Raw genomic sequence first — 14,472 nt, 5'->3', positions numbered from 1 at the left:
TACAAAACACGCATCTGGTTTCAGAAGCTGGAATTGTTACATCAGTTACTCAGGATTACAAACATCCATTAGTGATAAACACGGCGGGCAATGAAACCTTATCCTAAGCGGACGCTAACTCTCGCAGGATGCAGATTTGTACAGTCTCGTCGCAAAATATAGACTTTCCTCCACCTCTTTACACCTACAACTTATACAGAACGCCTATCTTCTCTGCAGCAGCATCAGGTAAGATTAAAACGTCTGAGCCTCATCTTGGAATAACTATAAGCTCAGACTACAAAATGTACAGACTTCTTAGTACAACATGTTTATTTTTAAGCTCGGCTTGTAGCAGCCCAAAGCAGAAGGCAGAAGGTACATCTGTCTAGCCATGGTTAGCTGTACATGGTCATTTTTGCACCATCAAGAAGGATTTTGTGATTGAAGTCCAATCCTCCTCTCTGAATTTAAATTGCAAGGAGAATTAAGTTAATACGGTATAAACATGAAAAAAAGCAAAGATTAATCAAAAGAAATACCGAAAGAAATACTGCAGTTGGCTAGGGAAACTTACCACCAGCAGCAACAAGTTTCTCTACACGAGCAACTATGTGCTTCCCATATGTATATTTCTTCAGAGCATTTAAGTGGACCTTTACCCGTGACAGGATCAACTCACGTTGCTGATCATCACAAGTCTCAAGTACCTTCTGTACAACATAGTTACCAAACTGATCCTTCATCATGGCCTGTAATAGGTCAAAAAAGAAAGATTAGACAGTTTTGAGTTATTTTCTCAGAAGCAAAGAAGCTGCCATCTTCAGCAAATAAGTCAATTAACTCGAAATAAGACAAAGCTAGTTTGCAATACTAACTATCCAACTTGTTTTCACAGCATTGATAAACTATCCGTATAGAAAACTCACAAGCTAGAATCCTAAATATCAGAATTTTTTACTGCAGTTCTTGAGACTAGTACTTTTATAAAAAGATTTAAATATTCAAAGCCTATCTAGTTTAATATGCCCTCTAAAAAAGATTAAAATTTTCCTCGTGACCATTTGCATGTTTTTTCTTCACAAATTTATAATGTAAAAAAAATCTTTATGTCTGGGACCAGGTCCAATTACTATGCTAATCACATCACAACACCAACGGATAGCAAAAACAATTTCCCCTAAAAACTAGGATATATTAGTTTCCCATTTTGTTCCATTGAAAAAAGGCCTTATCTAAAGTAACTAATTTCCAAACTACAATCATAATTAATGATATAAGATTGAATTTCAAACCTGTAGAGGCTCATTCTCATCAGTGGTTCCAAGCATTTCATTTATGAGAACTTCTCGCTCTGTAGGTCCGCCAAATGTCAGACACTTCTCAACAACATTCGAGGCAAATTTCTGTTGGCTCATCTGAATGATCTGTCCAGCTAATTTTTCAATAATGATGGATCTTTCGTGAGGCTTCCCGTGCTCCAAAACATGCTGCATAAGAATGGTATCTCAGTACATTACAAGTAGCAAGCGATTGCTGGTGACGAGCACAGGACTTTTTTCTAACAGCATTTTTTATCTAACGGCAATAAACTGAGTAAAATTAGCCATGCAATTTGCCTGCAGAGATCATAAATAATCAATAACTATTCAGCCAATGTGACATTCATTTTTATTTCAGACAACCAGGCGGACTAATTATTAGGCAATGTATAGCCGTATATAGCTGATTCATAGCTTTCCATGTATACTTGATTATATTGGCTATATAATAAAGGTCAACCCCCCATTAGGGTGTGTGGTGTTTCCCCATATTCTATCTCTCTACATGGTATCACGAGACCGGGATCAATCTGTCCCGGGACTTTCCTTCAGCTCCTCTCCACCTCCCAGGCGCGCCTAACCCTAGGCGGCGCCACCTCCTCCAGTGCGCCGGCGCTCCACCCCCCTCCCATGGCTCCAGATTCCTCTGCTGAGTCCTCCCTGTCCGACGGCCTCCTGCCCACCGACATCCCCAGGCCGGCGACCGGCGTCACCACCACGCCCGCCACTGAGCCTAAGCCTACACTCGGCTCCGGTTCCCTCCCTGCTGCCGGCGATGGCACGGCGCCACCCCCTGGTGGCGGCCCCATCCTCTACCCGGCGCCACCGGCCGTCGTCCACCCCTACGCCACGATCTCTGTCAAGTCTCACGTCCCTACGACGTTGACGATGAAATCCTCCAGCTACTCCAAGTGGGTTTCCTTCTTCAAGTCCATGTGCGGCAAGTTTGGCCTCAAGTCGTACATCGACGGCACCATGGCGCCCCATCCTGACGACCCTGATTGGGATCAAGCGGACTGCTGCGTCCGCTCCTGGATCTTCGGCTCCGTCGACGACTCCGTCCTCGATCTCGCCATGGAGGATGATGAGCAGATCACTCGGGCTCTCTAGCTCGCCATTGAAGGCCTCTTCCACGCCAATAAGCAATCCCGGACGATCTTCCTCAGCCACGACTTCCACTCCATGACTCAGGGGGACTCCCATCTCAGAGTACTGCCAGCGCATGAAGAACCTCACCGACGCTCTCCGTGACATTGTCACCCCGTTCAGGACTCCCAGCTGGTCCTGAACCTTCTCCGCGGCCTCAACCCGCGCTACTCCAACACCGCCGACGACATCACCAACTCCACCGCCGGCTTCCCGACCTTCGCCCAAGCCCGCGACATGCTCGCCCTGAAGGAGCTTCGCCTCACCAACGAGAAGGTCTCCAACACCACCGCCCACCTTGCCGGGACCGCCTCATCGTCTTTGTCCTCCGGCTGCACGTTCGGCCTCTGGTCCTATCCAGACCGGCGGCGGCGGCAAGAAGCGGTGGCAGCAGAAGAAGGGCGGTGGCGGCTACCGGGCGCCCGCCGGTGGTGGCCATCACGGCGGCGGCCTCCCACGCCCCACCGGCCCGTGGTTTTGCTTCAGCCCAGGGGCCGGCTCCTATGCCGCCCCGGGCCACCAGCAGGCCAGCGGCCAATACCCGACGGGTGGCGGTAGGGGCTGGCGTGCCTCTACTCCAGGCCTCCTCGGACCACCTCCGCAGACTCACACGTCATTCGCTCCCCTCCAGGCGTCCCCTCTGGCTCCAACATGGGACCAAGCAGGGCTGGTTGCTGCACTCAACCAGATGACGCTGCAGAACGGTGGCTGGGTGGTCAACTCCGGTGCTTCCGGCCACATGGCGTCCTCGGATGGTATTCTTCTTTCCCGCCTTCCCCCCTCTCATTCCTCCATCACAGTCGGCAATGGTCAAACCCTACCCATCACGTGTCGTGGCAACTCCACCCTAACCACCCCCACCTCCCACTTTCGTCTTAACAATGTTCTTGTTTTTCCATCCTTAATCCCTAACCTGATTTCTGTTCGTCAGTTTACAATAGATAATATCTGCACTAGAGTTTGACGCTTTTGATTTTTCTATCAAGGATTTTCCGACCAGACGCGTGGTGCCGGCGACCTTTACACCATACCTTCAGCCGCCAGCACCATAGCAGCCCACGCCGGCCTCGCCATCTCCTCCAGCTTGTGGCATCTTCGTCGTGGTCATCCTGGTCCCGCCGCCATCGATACTCTTAGACAGAATTCCTCCATTATTTGTAATAAAGGGACTCATACTGTCATTCGTGTCAGTTAGGCAAACATGTGTGGTTACCTTTTTCCCATTCTAGTTCCCGCAGTTCTACACCTTTTGAGCTAGTGCATTGTGATGAATTCTGTAGCTAGCATATCTGGTTATCGCTACTACCTTGTCATTCTGGACGATTACTCGCACTTCTGTTGGACTTTTCCCCTAGCTCACAAGTCCAAAGTCGCCACGCATATTACCGCTTTCTGCGCCTATGCCCATACGCAGTGTAGCCTACCCGTTAGGAGCATCCAAGCCGACAACGGGACCGAGTTTGTCAACAAGACCCTCACATCTTTCTTGACTTCTCGAGGTATTCACCTGCGCCTCTCGTGTCCATACACGTCTCCACAGAATGGGAAAGTTTAACGTGTCCTCCGCACCCTAAATAATGTGACTCGCACCTTGCTGATTCACTCCTACATGGCTACCACCTATTGGGCCGAAGCCCAAGCCACCGCCACCTATTTGCTCAATAGGCGCCCATGCTCGGCTATTCAGCATGGCATTCCTTTTCGCCTCCATGCGCAGCCTCCCGACTACTCCCACCTGCGCGTTTTTGGGTGCTTATGCTACCCCCAACCTTTCTTCCACAGCACGCCACAAGCTTGTTCCTCGCTCCACCGCATGTGTCTTCCTTGGCTACCCTTCCTCCCACAAAGGGTATCGCTGCCTTGACCTAACCACTCGATGCAACATCATCTCCAGGCATGTTCTTTGATGAGTCATCCTTTCCTTTCTCCTCCCACCCCACTCCCCCGTCTCAACTTGACTCTCTCTTGTTGAGCCCCTCCGGTCTTCCTGCTGCTGCCTTGGTCGCTCCGTCCCCGGACATTGAGCAGTCGCGACCCTCACCCGCTGTTTTGCATATCACCGACGATGATCCCACCATCTTGGCCTGCGGCCCGGTTGTGCACCTCCCGCCCCGAACCGCCCCGCTCCAGCTCAGACCAGGCGGGTCTAACAGCGTCACCACTTCCCGATGCGGGCCAGCTCCCTCCGCTGGGGCGCACCAGCCAGTGCTCCCACCACTTCGGTGCAACTTCCACCTCGTCTACAGCCATCACCCTCAGGCAGCTCCTACTCCTGCGCCTGTTCCTGCGCCAGCTCCTATGCCACACCGCCCCGTCAATCGCTCGACTACCGAGGCCATCCAGCGAGTGCAGTACAGGAACCTCATGGCCACTACTTCTTCAACGTCGTCCTCGCCGCTTCCGGCGAACTACCGCAGCGGCCCGGCCGATCCTAACTGGTGTGCGGCCATGGCTGATGAGTTTCAAGCGCTCATCGACAACAACACCCGGCGCCTCGTCCCAAGGCCCCCTGACGCCAATATTGTGACGAGCAAGTGGATCTTCAAGCATAAGTTCCACTCCGATGGGTCTCTTGCTCGTCGCAAGGCATGCTGGGTGGTCCGCAGCTTCTCCCAGCACCACAGCGTCGACTACAACGAGACGTTCAGCCTAGTTGTCAAACCGGTGACGATACGGACCGTCCTCAGCATCGCCACTTCCCTTGCTTGGGCGATTCACCAGTTGGACGTGAAGAACGCATTTCTTCACGACCATCTCGAGGAGACAGTCTACTGCCAGCAGCCTCCCGGCTTCGTCGACCCCGTCGCCCCTGACCATGTCTGTTGCAGAAATCATTGTATGGCCTAAAGCAGGCTCCCCGGGCTTGGTACCAGCGGTTCGCCTCCTTCATCAGACAGCTCGGGTTTGTCGCCTCCACCTCGGACACCTCCCTCTATGTTTACAAGAAGGGCACAAGCCTCGCCTACCTGCTACTCTACGTCGACGATATCGTCCTCACTGCCTCGTCCTCGACTCTACTCCAGCACATCATGGCTCATCTTCACTCTGAGTTCACCATGACGGACCTCGGCGATCTTCACCACTTCCTCGGCATCTCCGTCACGCGCTCCCCCGACAGACTGTTCATATCCCAGCGACAGTACGCCCTGGACCTTCTCCAGCGCGCCGGCATGGCTGAGTGTCACTCTACGGCGACTCCTATTGACACTCATGCCAAGCTCTCGGCGACGACAAGCTCAAGGATGGCTCCGAGTACAGGAGTCTTGCAGGGGCCCTCCAGTACCTCACCCTGACTCGACCCGACCTTACGTATGCAGTTCAGCAGGTGTACCTCTTCATGCATGATCCCCGCGAGCCTCATCTCGCGCTGATCAAGCGCATCCTGCGCTACATGAAGGGCACTCTGTCCTTCAAGCTCAACATTGGTAGCGGCCCTGTCCAATCCCCGACCGCCTACTCCGATGCGGACTGGGCTGGTTGCCCATACTCACTCCACCTCTAGCTTCTGCGTCTATCCTGGGGACAACCTGGTGTCTTGGTCCTCCAAGCACCAGAGCACAGTGTCCCAATCCAGTGCTGAGGCTGAATACTGAGTTGTGGCTCACGCTGTTGCCGAGTGTTGTTGGCTTCGACAACTTCTTCACGAGCTCCACATTCCCCTTGTTCAACCACCGTTGTCTACTGTGACAATGTGAGTGCTGCCCACATGACAGCCAATCCGGTTCATCATCGAGGCATGAAGCATATTGAGATTGACATCCATTTCGTCTGGAGAAGGTCGCCTTGGGACAGGTCCGAGTCCTTCATGTGCCATCGTCCCATCAGTTCGCGGACATCATGACGAAAGGCCTCCCGGTTCAGCTGTTCACTGACTTTAGGTCCAGTCTTTGCGTCCGGAAACCTCCCGCTGCGACTGCGGGCGGGTATTAGGCAATGTATAGCCGTATATAGCTGATTCATAGCTTTCCATGTATACTTGATTGTATTCCTTGTATACCAAGCCATATTGGCTATATATTAAAGGTCACCTCCCTCATTAGGGTGTGTGGTGTTTCCCCATATTCTCTCAGACACTAATACCATCCTTTTTTTCAGCCAAAAACTGGTGTAACCAACTACATAAACGCTAGCCAAGATGGTCAGCACATTGAAGTGTTTATGCCTAATTTTACTGCAGCGGAGAATCGTTTGTTCTGGACTATTTTGATTGCTTCCTGTTAATGCCTAATTTTACTGCAGCGGAGAATCGTTTGTTCTGTACTATTTTGATTGCTTACCACAGGTCTAAATTATATTGAAATCACTCCAAAAAAAAGGTTAGATGAAAGCCACTTCAGCTGCATTACTCAACATTTTTAAATTTCTACAAGATATTGAGACATGTCAACATCATTGGGGGGGGGGGGGGGGGGGGGGGGGGGGGGGGGTTGACCTTTATGTATATAGCCGATATGACTTGGTATCGAGTATACAAGGCAAGCCTATAAACAGCTATACAATCTCTAACACCCGCCTGCAGTCGCAGCAGGAGGATCTCGGACGTAAAGATTGGACCTAAACTCAGTGAACAACTGAACAGCCAAGCCTTTCGTCAGCTATACAATCTCTAATACATTCTTTTCAGTCTCTAGCTGTAAATTGACGTAGTATATGCCAAACTTTAGGACCAACTGGTTTCAAATGTGATCTAAGAGATAATTCCGGACCAATTAAAAGAGATAACCTTCCAGGCTAAATTCCTCTAGTCAGAATGGCATTCAATGAGCATACCATTCTGGAGTTTCATATTTGGTTCCAAGTGAAAGTATTTAAATCTGTGCATCTTTGGCAAATTTCCCCAAATAAACACCAATGCAAGAGAATGATTTAGGCATATATTAATTGTTTTTTACTCCACTGTTCATGTCTCTAGTTATTCCAACCTTATCCTTTCAGCCTGGTTTTGTAGTCTGTTATTTTGACCCTGATTTTGTAGTCCCTTGTACATTTTACCTTACAACATTGTTAACAAAAACAAATAACAGGACCCCCCCAGGTACAGGTCACCAGTTGAAATGCTTATGCAAGCCTTCTGAAGAACTAATTTTTCTAATCGGGCATGGCCACGGAAACAGAACACATGCATTACGGTGTTTGGATGCCATAGATACTGCAATATCTAATTTTACACAAGAATTAGAGTAAGTAAAATTATATATAGCTATTCAGGATTGGAAATAAAAAATGTCAGTTCAAAAGATTGGAAAGCACCTGGACAACATAGTTTCCGTATTGATCCTGTGCCAACATGCATACAGATTGCAATATCTCATCCATGACTATTTGCTGTGTTTTTGGATCAGCACAGTGTTCAAGTACTCTCTGTATAGAGACAAGGAAACTGTGAGTCTCATCAACACGAGAAGGGACAGAACACTTACATATAGGCGCTGAACTTGAAGGTATACCTGAATGACTCTGCAGCCGTAAGGGTGGGTGGATAATGGAACAACATGACCATAGAATGTTGATATTACAAACTGAATAGAATCTTCTGGGACACGTTCAATACATTTCTGGATGACATGGTTTCCATTTTGATCACGTACACATTTCATGATATGACCATCAAGCTCGGTAACCATCTTTGTTTTCTGGTCCAGATCAACCACCTCTATTGCCTTCAGTGATGTGCAAATAGATTGGGTCAGGTAATTGTATCCGAGGTGCATTTTTTAAGGAAAAAGGGCAAGAGAAGAAAGGGAAAGAAGCCCCACAAGAAAGAGAACTCTTCGCAGCACTGATTGTATCGAGTGGTTGAGTAACAAATACAAACAAGAATCATTTAGTACCTTTTGGATAACTCGGCATCCATACATCTGAAGACTGAGAGCTAATACATGGCCAAACAGTTTATCAGCCAACTCCCTCCGTTGTTCTGCGCTTCCATGCTCAAAAAACTGGGAAAATACGCATGCAAGTCACGGAATCTTCAATCAACCTTGAAACATGCTTAGTTCTCATCCTAACAGAGAATCTTCAGGTGTAAGAAAAGAAATACCTTCTGTACCACATAATTTCCAAATACATCAGTCATCAATGATAGTGCATGAGGCATGATCTCCTCGAAGACCATGTTCTTTTCCTCGACTGTTGCGGTTTCGAGTTTTTGCTGTATGAAACGGCTTCCATATTGGTCAGCACTACAAAAACCAATGCAGATCAGAAAATGTCACATCCAAGTAGTCCACAACCATAATCCTCAAGTAAAAATAGTTCAGTTAGTAAAGCATCTTCAAACTATCAATAAATTATTGTGGCAAAAAGTAGCAGACACAAACTCTATATCAGATAGATTAAAAACTCAAGATTTATTTGCACCATTGACCTTTCCTGAACATATCTACTTGCGTGCCCTCAAAAAAAAGAGAACATATCGACTTGCAGAGGCAATAAATACAAGACAATGCTCATCAAGATATCAGTTAGGCATTTATCAGATTTTAAGATAAATATGGAGTATATCTGTATTCCAGAAAGGTACTATATGACAAAGCATACCTAAACTCAACCACATGCCCAGCGATCTCAGCAAGCTCAAAACTTCTCGCCTTGTTACTTTTAAACTCATCCAAAAGTGAGGATGGAAAGTTCTCATTCATGTAGCCACTTGGATCAGAGGTCCATCCACCCAAGTTTCTTAAGTTAGAAGGAAATCTCAGATTCCGCTCACCAAGCCTTAGTGGACTGCCAGGACCAGATGGAGAAGCAACTGGACTGCCCAATGGGCTTCCTGGGTATGCCATGCCCATGCCAAAAGGTAAATTGCCATAGTACCCATGATTTGAAGCGTTTGATTTACCTAAAAGTGGCATTTCATATTGCTTCTGCTGCTGAAGCAAAGCTTCAATATAAGCTTTTTGAACTGCAGTTAAATTACCATATGAGTTACCCATGTAACCTCTTTCCAAGGAAGGATCACCATAGCTGCCAGTTCCCTGTGCTGCATACTGCGTTGCCTTCAAGTACTGGACATAAAACGGGTCAGAAAGAGGAGACTGAAGACCTGTGGGAGCTTGATTACCACCTCGACCAAGGTTATGAACATCTGTTAGGCTCAACGTAGGTGAAGCTAAAATATTGTTTCCAAGGTTTCTTGAATCTGCACCAAGTGAAGCTATAGCAGATGCAGCAGCAGCACTTTCAAACAAAGGGGGAATCATAGAAGGCAAACCTGGGCTGAGTGGATATCCACTAAGCCCATAGTTCAAAAAGGCTGAATTTATACCATCAAAATTCTGATGTTGAGCTGGAGAACCACCCGGGCTTTCATTAGAAGATGATGGGGACTTCTGATATGAACGAGCAGATAAAGTAGAAGATCTTTGCATTTCCAAATGTCCATCTGATCTTGTGTTGGTACTATTTCTTAACTCTGCTAAACCAGCCATGCTGTTGTTAACGTCAGCAAAAGAAGTATTAGATGGTTGTGACATCGATGGCATACCCAAATATTCATCATCAGTTCCTAACATCACAGGATGCTGCTTATTATTGACTTGGGCAGCTCCAGCTTGTGAGTCAAGAGAAAATTTCTGCTGATCACTTGTCCCTCTCTGAAAGTTTGATCGACTGATGTTGTTATTACCATTCAAGGTACCACCTTTTGATAAGTTCATGCTTGACAATGCAGATAAAATATCATCAGCCCCAACTGCTTTTGAGGATACAGTGTTGAATGGCGAAGAGGAGCAATTCAGTTTCTTCTCATTGGAAGTAATCCTAACACCAACAGGTGGAAGGCCAGGACTAGGAACCCTTGCAACATAATGAGGATCTGGTGTAGCATTTCTGGAAACAGATGAACCCAGAATAGATGCAAACGTCTGAGATGTGGATGCATTAAGACTGTGACGACCACCGACATTTTGCACATTCCCAACAGGATGATGACCTTCCAAAATATCAGTATGCACAGAATATTGGTTCTCAGCAGAATCCACTGGTTCTTGATTGTCAAGAAAAGAATTGCGACTGGCCGCACGGGAGGGATGCTCTGAAGTAGGTGTTCTGCGCCCAATATTGTCCTGAAACAACCCACATGAAACTAAATATGATGTCTGTCCAATAAAAGGTGTAGAAAGGCATGGGTAGATGAAAGCATAAATATATAAGTTAGACATGGTAAGAATGTACAGAAAATTTTGAAAGTAGTTGTCTAATAGCAAATATTATCCGGAAGCATGCACACGGGTGCAAGCATCAAAGGTTTGCTTTCTCCTGTCTAAAACTTTATAAGAAAACTTGTTAGCAAATTCTACAAAAATACAAACAATATCTCAAGATGGTGCTAAAACCATGGCATTCACAAGACCTACAGGCGTGTCACTATAATAGTTGTACCACTAACACTGACTTTAAGTGAATCTGATTCACTGTCATCCCCGATGCATGAGCTTGAACTGAGGAATTGAAGACACCATGTAATTACGACTCCAGTTAGGACCAAAAGTACCGAAATCCCCATGCTACTCCATAACCTAATGAGAGTAACATGTACCAGAACCTAATGAACAGCAGCCCAAACCATCTAGAAAATAATTTAAAACACCACATTCAAAATTGAACTTCACATGTATAATATCACTAAATTAACAACTAATAGCAAAGTGTAGCTACCAGAATAATGCACAAGGTAGAAGCCATTAAGTCTAACTATTCTTTCGAATTAAATTCAACTTCACTCAAGATAGGATTCAACATAAACAAAATGAAGCAGATTTTGCAACCCAAATAAGATCAGACCTGCAGGATATCCGCGAAGCTACGCTGCCGCCCGAGCGATAAACCAATGAGCCCATCCCCTCCACCATCCACCCACTCAGCAGCACCACCACCATCAACCCTGGCTTCCTCCTCCTGCTCAGAACCAGGATGCTGCGGAAATAGAGACCTACCCACTGCAGTCCCCGTCCCCTGTACCGCGTCCTCTTGCCCCACCTTCCTCCTGTCCCCAATCCCCCCAACCACCCCAGCTTTCAGGCGCTGGGTTGACCGCCAATCCTCCTTGGACAGCACCGGAGGCGGCAGCCGCGGGTTCAGATTTCCGTGAGAGTAGTAGTACGACAGGTAGGCTGGGTCGGCTCGGAGCTCCTCCTCCGAGAGGAGGCCACCATGCCCATTCAACGCCTCAGCAACAGGAATCGGGGCAGCCGTCACCGCAGCCTCCGCGTCGCCGCGGAGCAGGCCGCTGATGGCGTTCAGGGAACCCTCTATGGTCGGCGGCGCCGACCCGCTCCTGAACATGCTGAGTTCCCGCTCCCGCTCCCTTTCGCCCGCGTCTACCGGGCGCCGCCGCTGACCACCGGCGCCGGAACTAAGCAGCGCGTCAAGCTCGTCCTCCAGCTCTCCCTCCCCACCGCCGCCGCCCATCTCCGCACGCATCGCCACGGCGCTGGCGCTCATCATCCAACAAACCCTAGGAGCACAAATCACAGAGAATGAGAGGATGAGCACGCCGAAACCCCAAATGGAAAGCTCGTACAAACGCCGCGCCCAGTTACCTCCTCGCGGCGTAAAGGCGGCTCTGCACGATCCAACCCCGCACCAACTAGCACGAGAAGAAGGGCTCAGTCACAGGAGACGAAGCTCTCCCGACCCCCCAGGCCAAAGCACCATGGAATCCAGCGGCACCAGCCCGATCGGCGCGCGGGCCGCCATTCCAACACCGATTTCTTCGGGATTCTGGAAGATCGGGACGGGAAGGAACGATTCGGGAGCGCTCAGGCTCAGATTGGACTCCGATCGGCAGGCGCCATTCCGGGCGCCAGAAGCTTCGAGCCGCTCGGAGAAGGGGATGGGGAGAGGAGGGAGAGAGAGAGAGCACACAGTAAGCAGCAGTGCGGAAGCGAGCCCGAGGAAGGAGACGGCGGAGTGATAAGCACGAGCCTCCGCGGCGCAGCCACCGTCAGATCTGAACGCCAACGGCAGAGATCTCCCCTGACGCAAGAACCCCTAGGGTTTATAACTTTTATTGCGGGCGATGGCGCAGCAGTTACTCCTTCCTGACCCCCGGGCCCCGCCGCCTGCGCAGAATTTACTCATTTTTTACTGTTTTTAGCAAGGGATCGAGATTAAAAAATTGTCCAGGAAACGCGATTTTCAAAACTGTTGTGGGTCAAAGTGTTAGTTTTTCCACGGGAGACTGCGTGGTTAGTAGGTGGAGTAGTCGTTAGTGCCAGTCTCAGCAAAATTGTTGATTTAGCAAGTTAATTAATAGAGGGAAGTTTTATCCCCGTAATATTCATCTAGTATAGTTATCGAGTTCGTAGTCTAGCAACCGTGCGATAAAACTGTCCTTAGTCTTCTCTTTAATTAGGATTAGGGTCAAAGGTGGGCCCGGCGGTAAAAGAGAGCCCGGGTGGGACCCAAGCACGTGGATGTGCGCGCCACGTGTCAGGCCCTAGATTCGCTCGCGCGAGCGCGAGGACGGTGGCGGACTGGGGATGCGGCATTCTGACGAGGACTCCACGAAAAGAAAATCGCAACGAGCTTCCATTCTTGAGGGTAAATTCTGGATAAGCCCCAGAAGGGACGTCTTGTGATTTTCCCGCAAATGGAAGGTGGTGGTCTGTGATCCATGTGCCATTTCACCTTTGAAAGGAACTGGATAATCGTAGCTCTTGTTTTCTTTTTCTTTGAAGGAAAGATCCTGGTGACTTGGGTTTAGTGGTATATGAACTGATCCTGGCAATGGCATGTTTCTTGGTCCGTGGATATGGGTGCGCGTAAAATAACAAGAGAGGGGCTGCTTTCAGGAAAACCTTTGACCTATCCACGTCAGGTTTTCAAGATTTGTGTCTTGTAAATGGTCGAGTTTTCTAGTTCAAGATTACATTAGCTTCCACTACAGAGCATTAGAGTGGCGCACCATGCGTAGGTGACCCCCTACGTCCTTTGCGAATGCATCAAGTTCTTTCTAATCGATCCGGTGGCGAAATTTTTGCATTATATAATGTGATACTTGCTTTTGTTCATCCAATTAGGGACTATGAACATGAATTAGAGTAGGCACTCTAATTTCACTCCTATTACTTATGTTTGCTTTCCTGCAGTTGACAAATTGTGTCGTGGTGCATCACCTAATATTTGTGGTGGTAAGTAGTAACTTTGGCTTAAACGTGTGGTGGGCTAATGAATATGGAAGCATGTACAATAACACAAGCAGCGCCTGCATGTAGAAGACTCTTTGACATATCCGTCACACATTTGCGCTTTGCGAATGCGTCAAGCAGGCGGCGAAACTCTTGTATTATATAATGCGATGCTCATTTTCATTCACGAATTAGCGATTGTGAACATGAATTAGAGTAGGCACTCTAATTTCATTCCGTGTTGCATTTGCCCACATTATATTTGCTTTTTTCCGCGGACTTCTGCCATCTGCAAGTACAGTGGATTTGGAGCGGGACTCCTTTTCGCCGGAGATGGCTAGCCGTGGAGGATGGATTGTCCTGTTTGTTGAGTTTTTTTGCTAGTTTTTTAACGTGAAAAAGTTAGAAGCTCAAACAAATAGTAAATTTCTCATGCAGCTTTCGGAAAGCTAGAAACTCAAAAAAGCTAAATTTATATGGGAAACTGAAAAGCTAGTTTTCCAAGTTTTTCTTAGCTTTTTGAGCCCTAAAAGCTAAATATATCTTCTAAAAGTTAGTGTTGGCTTCTCGGAACAAAAAGCCAACAACAGTTTTTTAAAAAAGCTCAAAAGCTACAGCTCAAACAAACAGGCCCTAAAACCGTATGAACCGCTGTTGCATTGGGAAAACCAAAACCTTTTATCCTTGAGATTGGCTTCACACCTTTTTTTTTTTTTGCCGGATTACAACTTCAACAATGATGGGTTGACGGCTAGTATGAATGAGTAGCTGCGACTCTACGCTCAAGCTATGTACGTGAAGATGAGTCTAGACACAACAATGTAACACCCTAGTTTTGGGTGGTAAAAATTTTCTTCACATTATAAAAATAGGTAGGGACTTCCTCTGTTAAC

At 47.9% G+C, this 14,472-nt stretch overlaps 1 protein-coding gene across 1 annotated transcript; it reads right to left on the bottom strand.

Annotated features, from left to right (window-relative positions):
- Positions 1-12,130, bottom strand: LOC117858067 (pumilio homolog 2). Its single transcript, XM_034741053.2, has 10 exons — positions 11,990-12,130; positions 11,232-11,904; positions 8,988-10,513; positions 8,488-8,629; positions 8,279-8,386; positions 7,895-8,107; positions 7,698-7,808; positions 1,275-1,469; positions 557-731; positions 1-443 (listed from the first exon to the last, which is right to left on the bottom strand). The coding sequence occupies exons 2-10, from the start codon at positions 11,892-11,894 to the stop codon at positions 406-408; spliced, it is 3,171 nt and encodes a 1,056-aa protein (XP_034596944.1). The 5' UTR covers positions 11,895-11,904; positions 11,990-12,130; the 3' UTR covers positions 1-405.
- Positions 12,131-14,472: the final 2,342 nt, after the last annotated feature.

Source organism: Setaria viridis, chromosome 5 (assembly GCF_005286985.2).
Source record: "Setaria viridis chromosome 5, Setaria_viridis_v4.0, whole genome shotgun sequence".
In the NCBI taxonomy this organism is placed as follows: Eukaryota; Viridiplantae; Streptophyta; class Magnoliopsida; order Poales; family Poaceae; genus Setaria; species Setaria viridis.
The sequence above is the reverse complement of the archived record's forward strand: the minus strand, read 5'-3'. Positions and strand labels throughout refer to the sequence as shown.

Bases quoted from the DNA above. Each gene is read 5' to 3' on its own strand.
- LOC117858067 (XM_034741053.2), bottom strand. From the start codon at position 11,894: ATGATGAGCGCCAGCGCCGTGGCGATGCGTGCGGAGATGGGCGGCGGC. The intron at 8,108-8,278 runs GTACTAAATGAT...ACATCACTGAAG, and splicing joins GATGCCGAGTTATCCAAAAG to GCAATAGAGGTGGTTGATCT. The intron at 1,470-7,697 runs GTGCTTTCCAAT...ATTCTTATGCAG, and splicing joins ACGGAAACTATGTTGTCCAG to CATGTTTTGGAGCACGGGAA.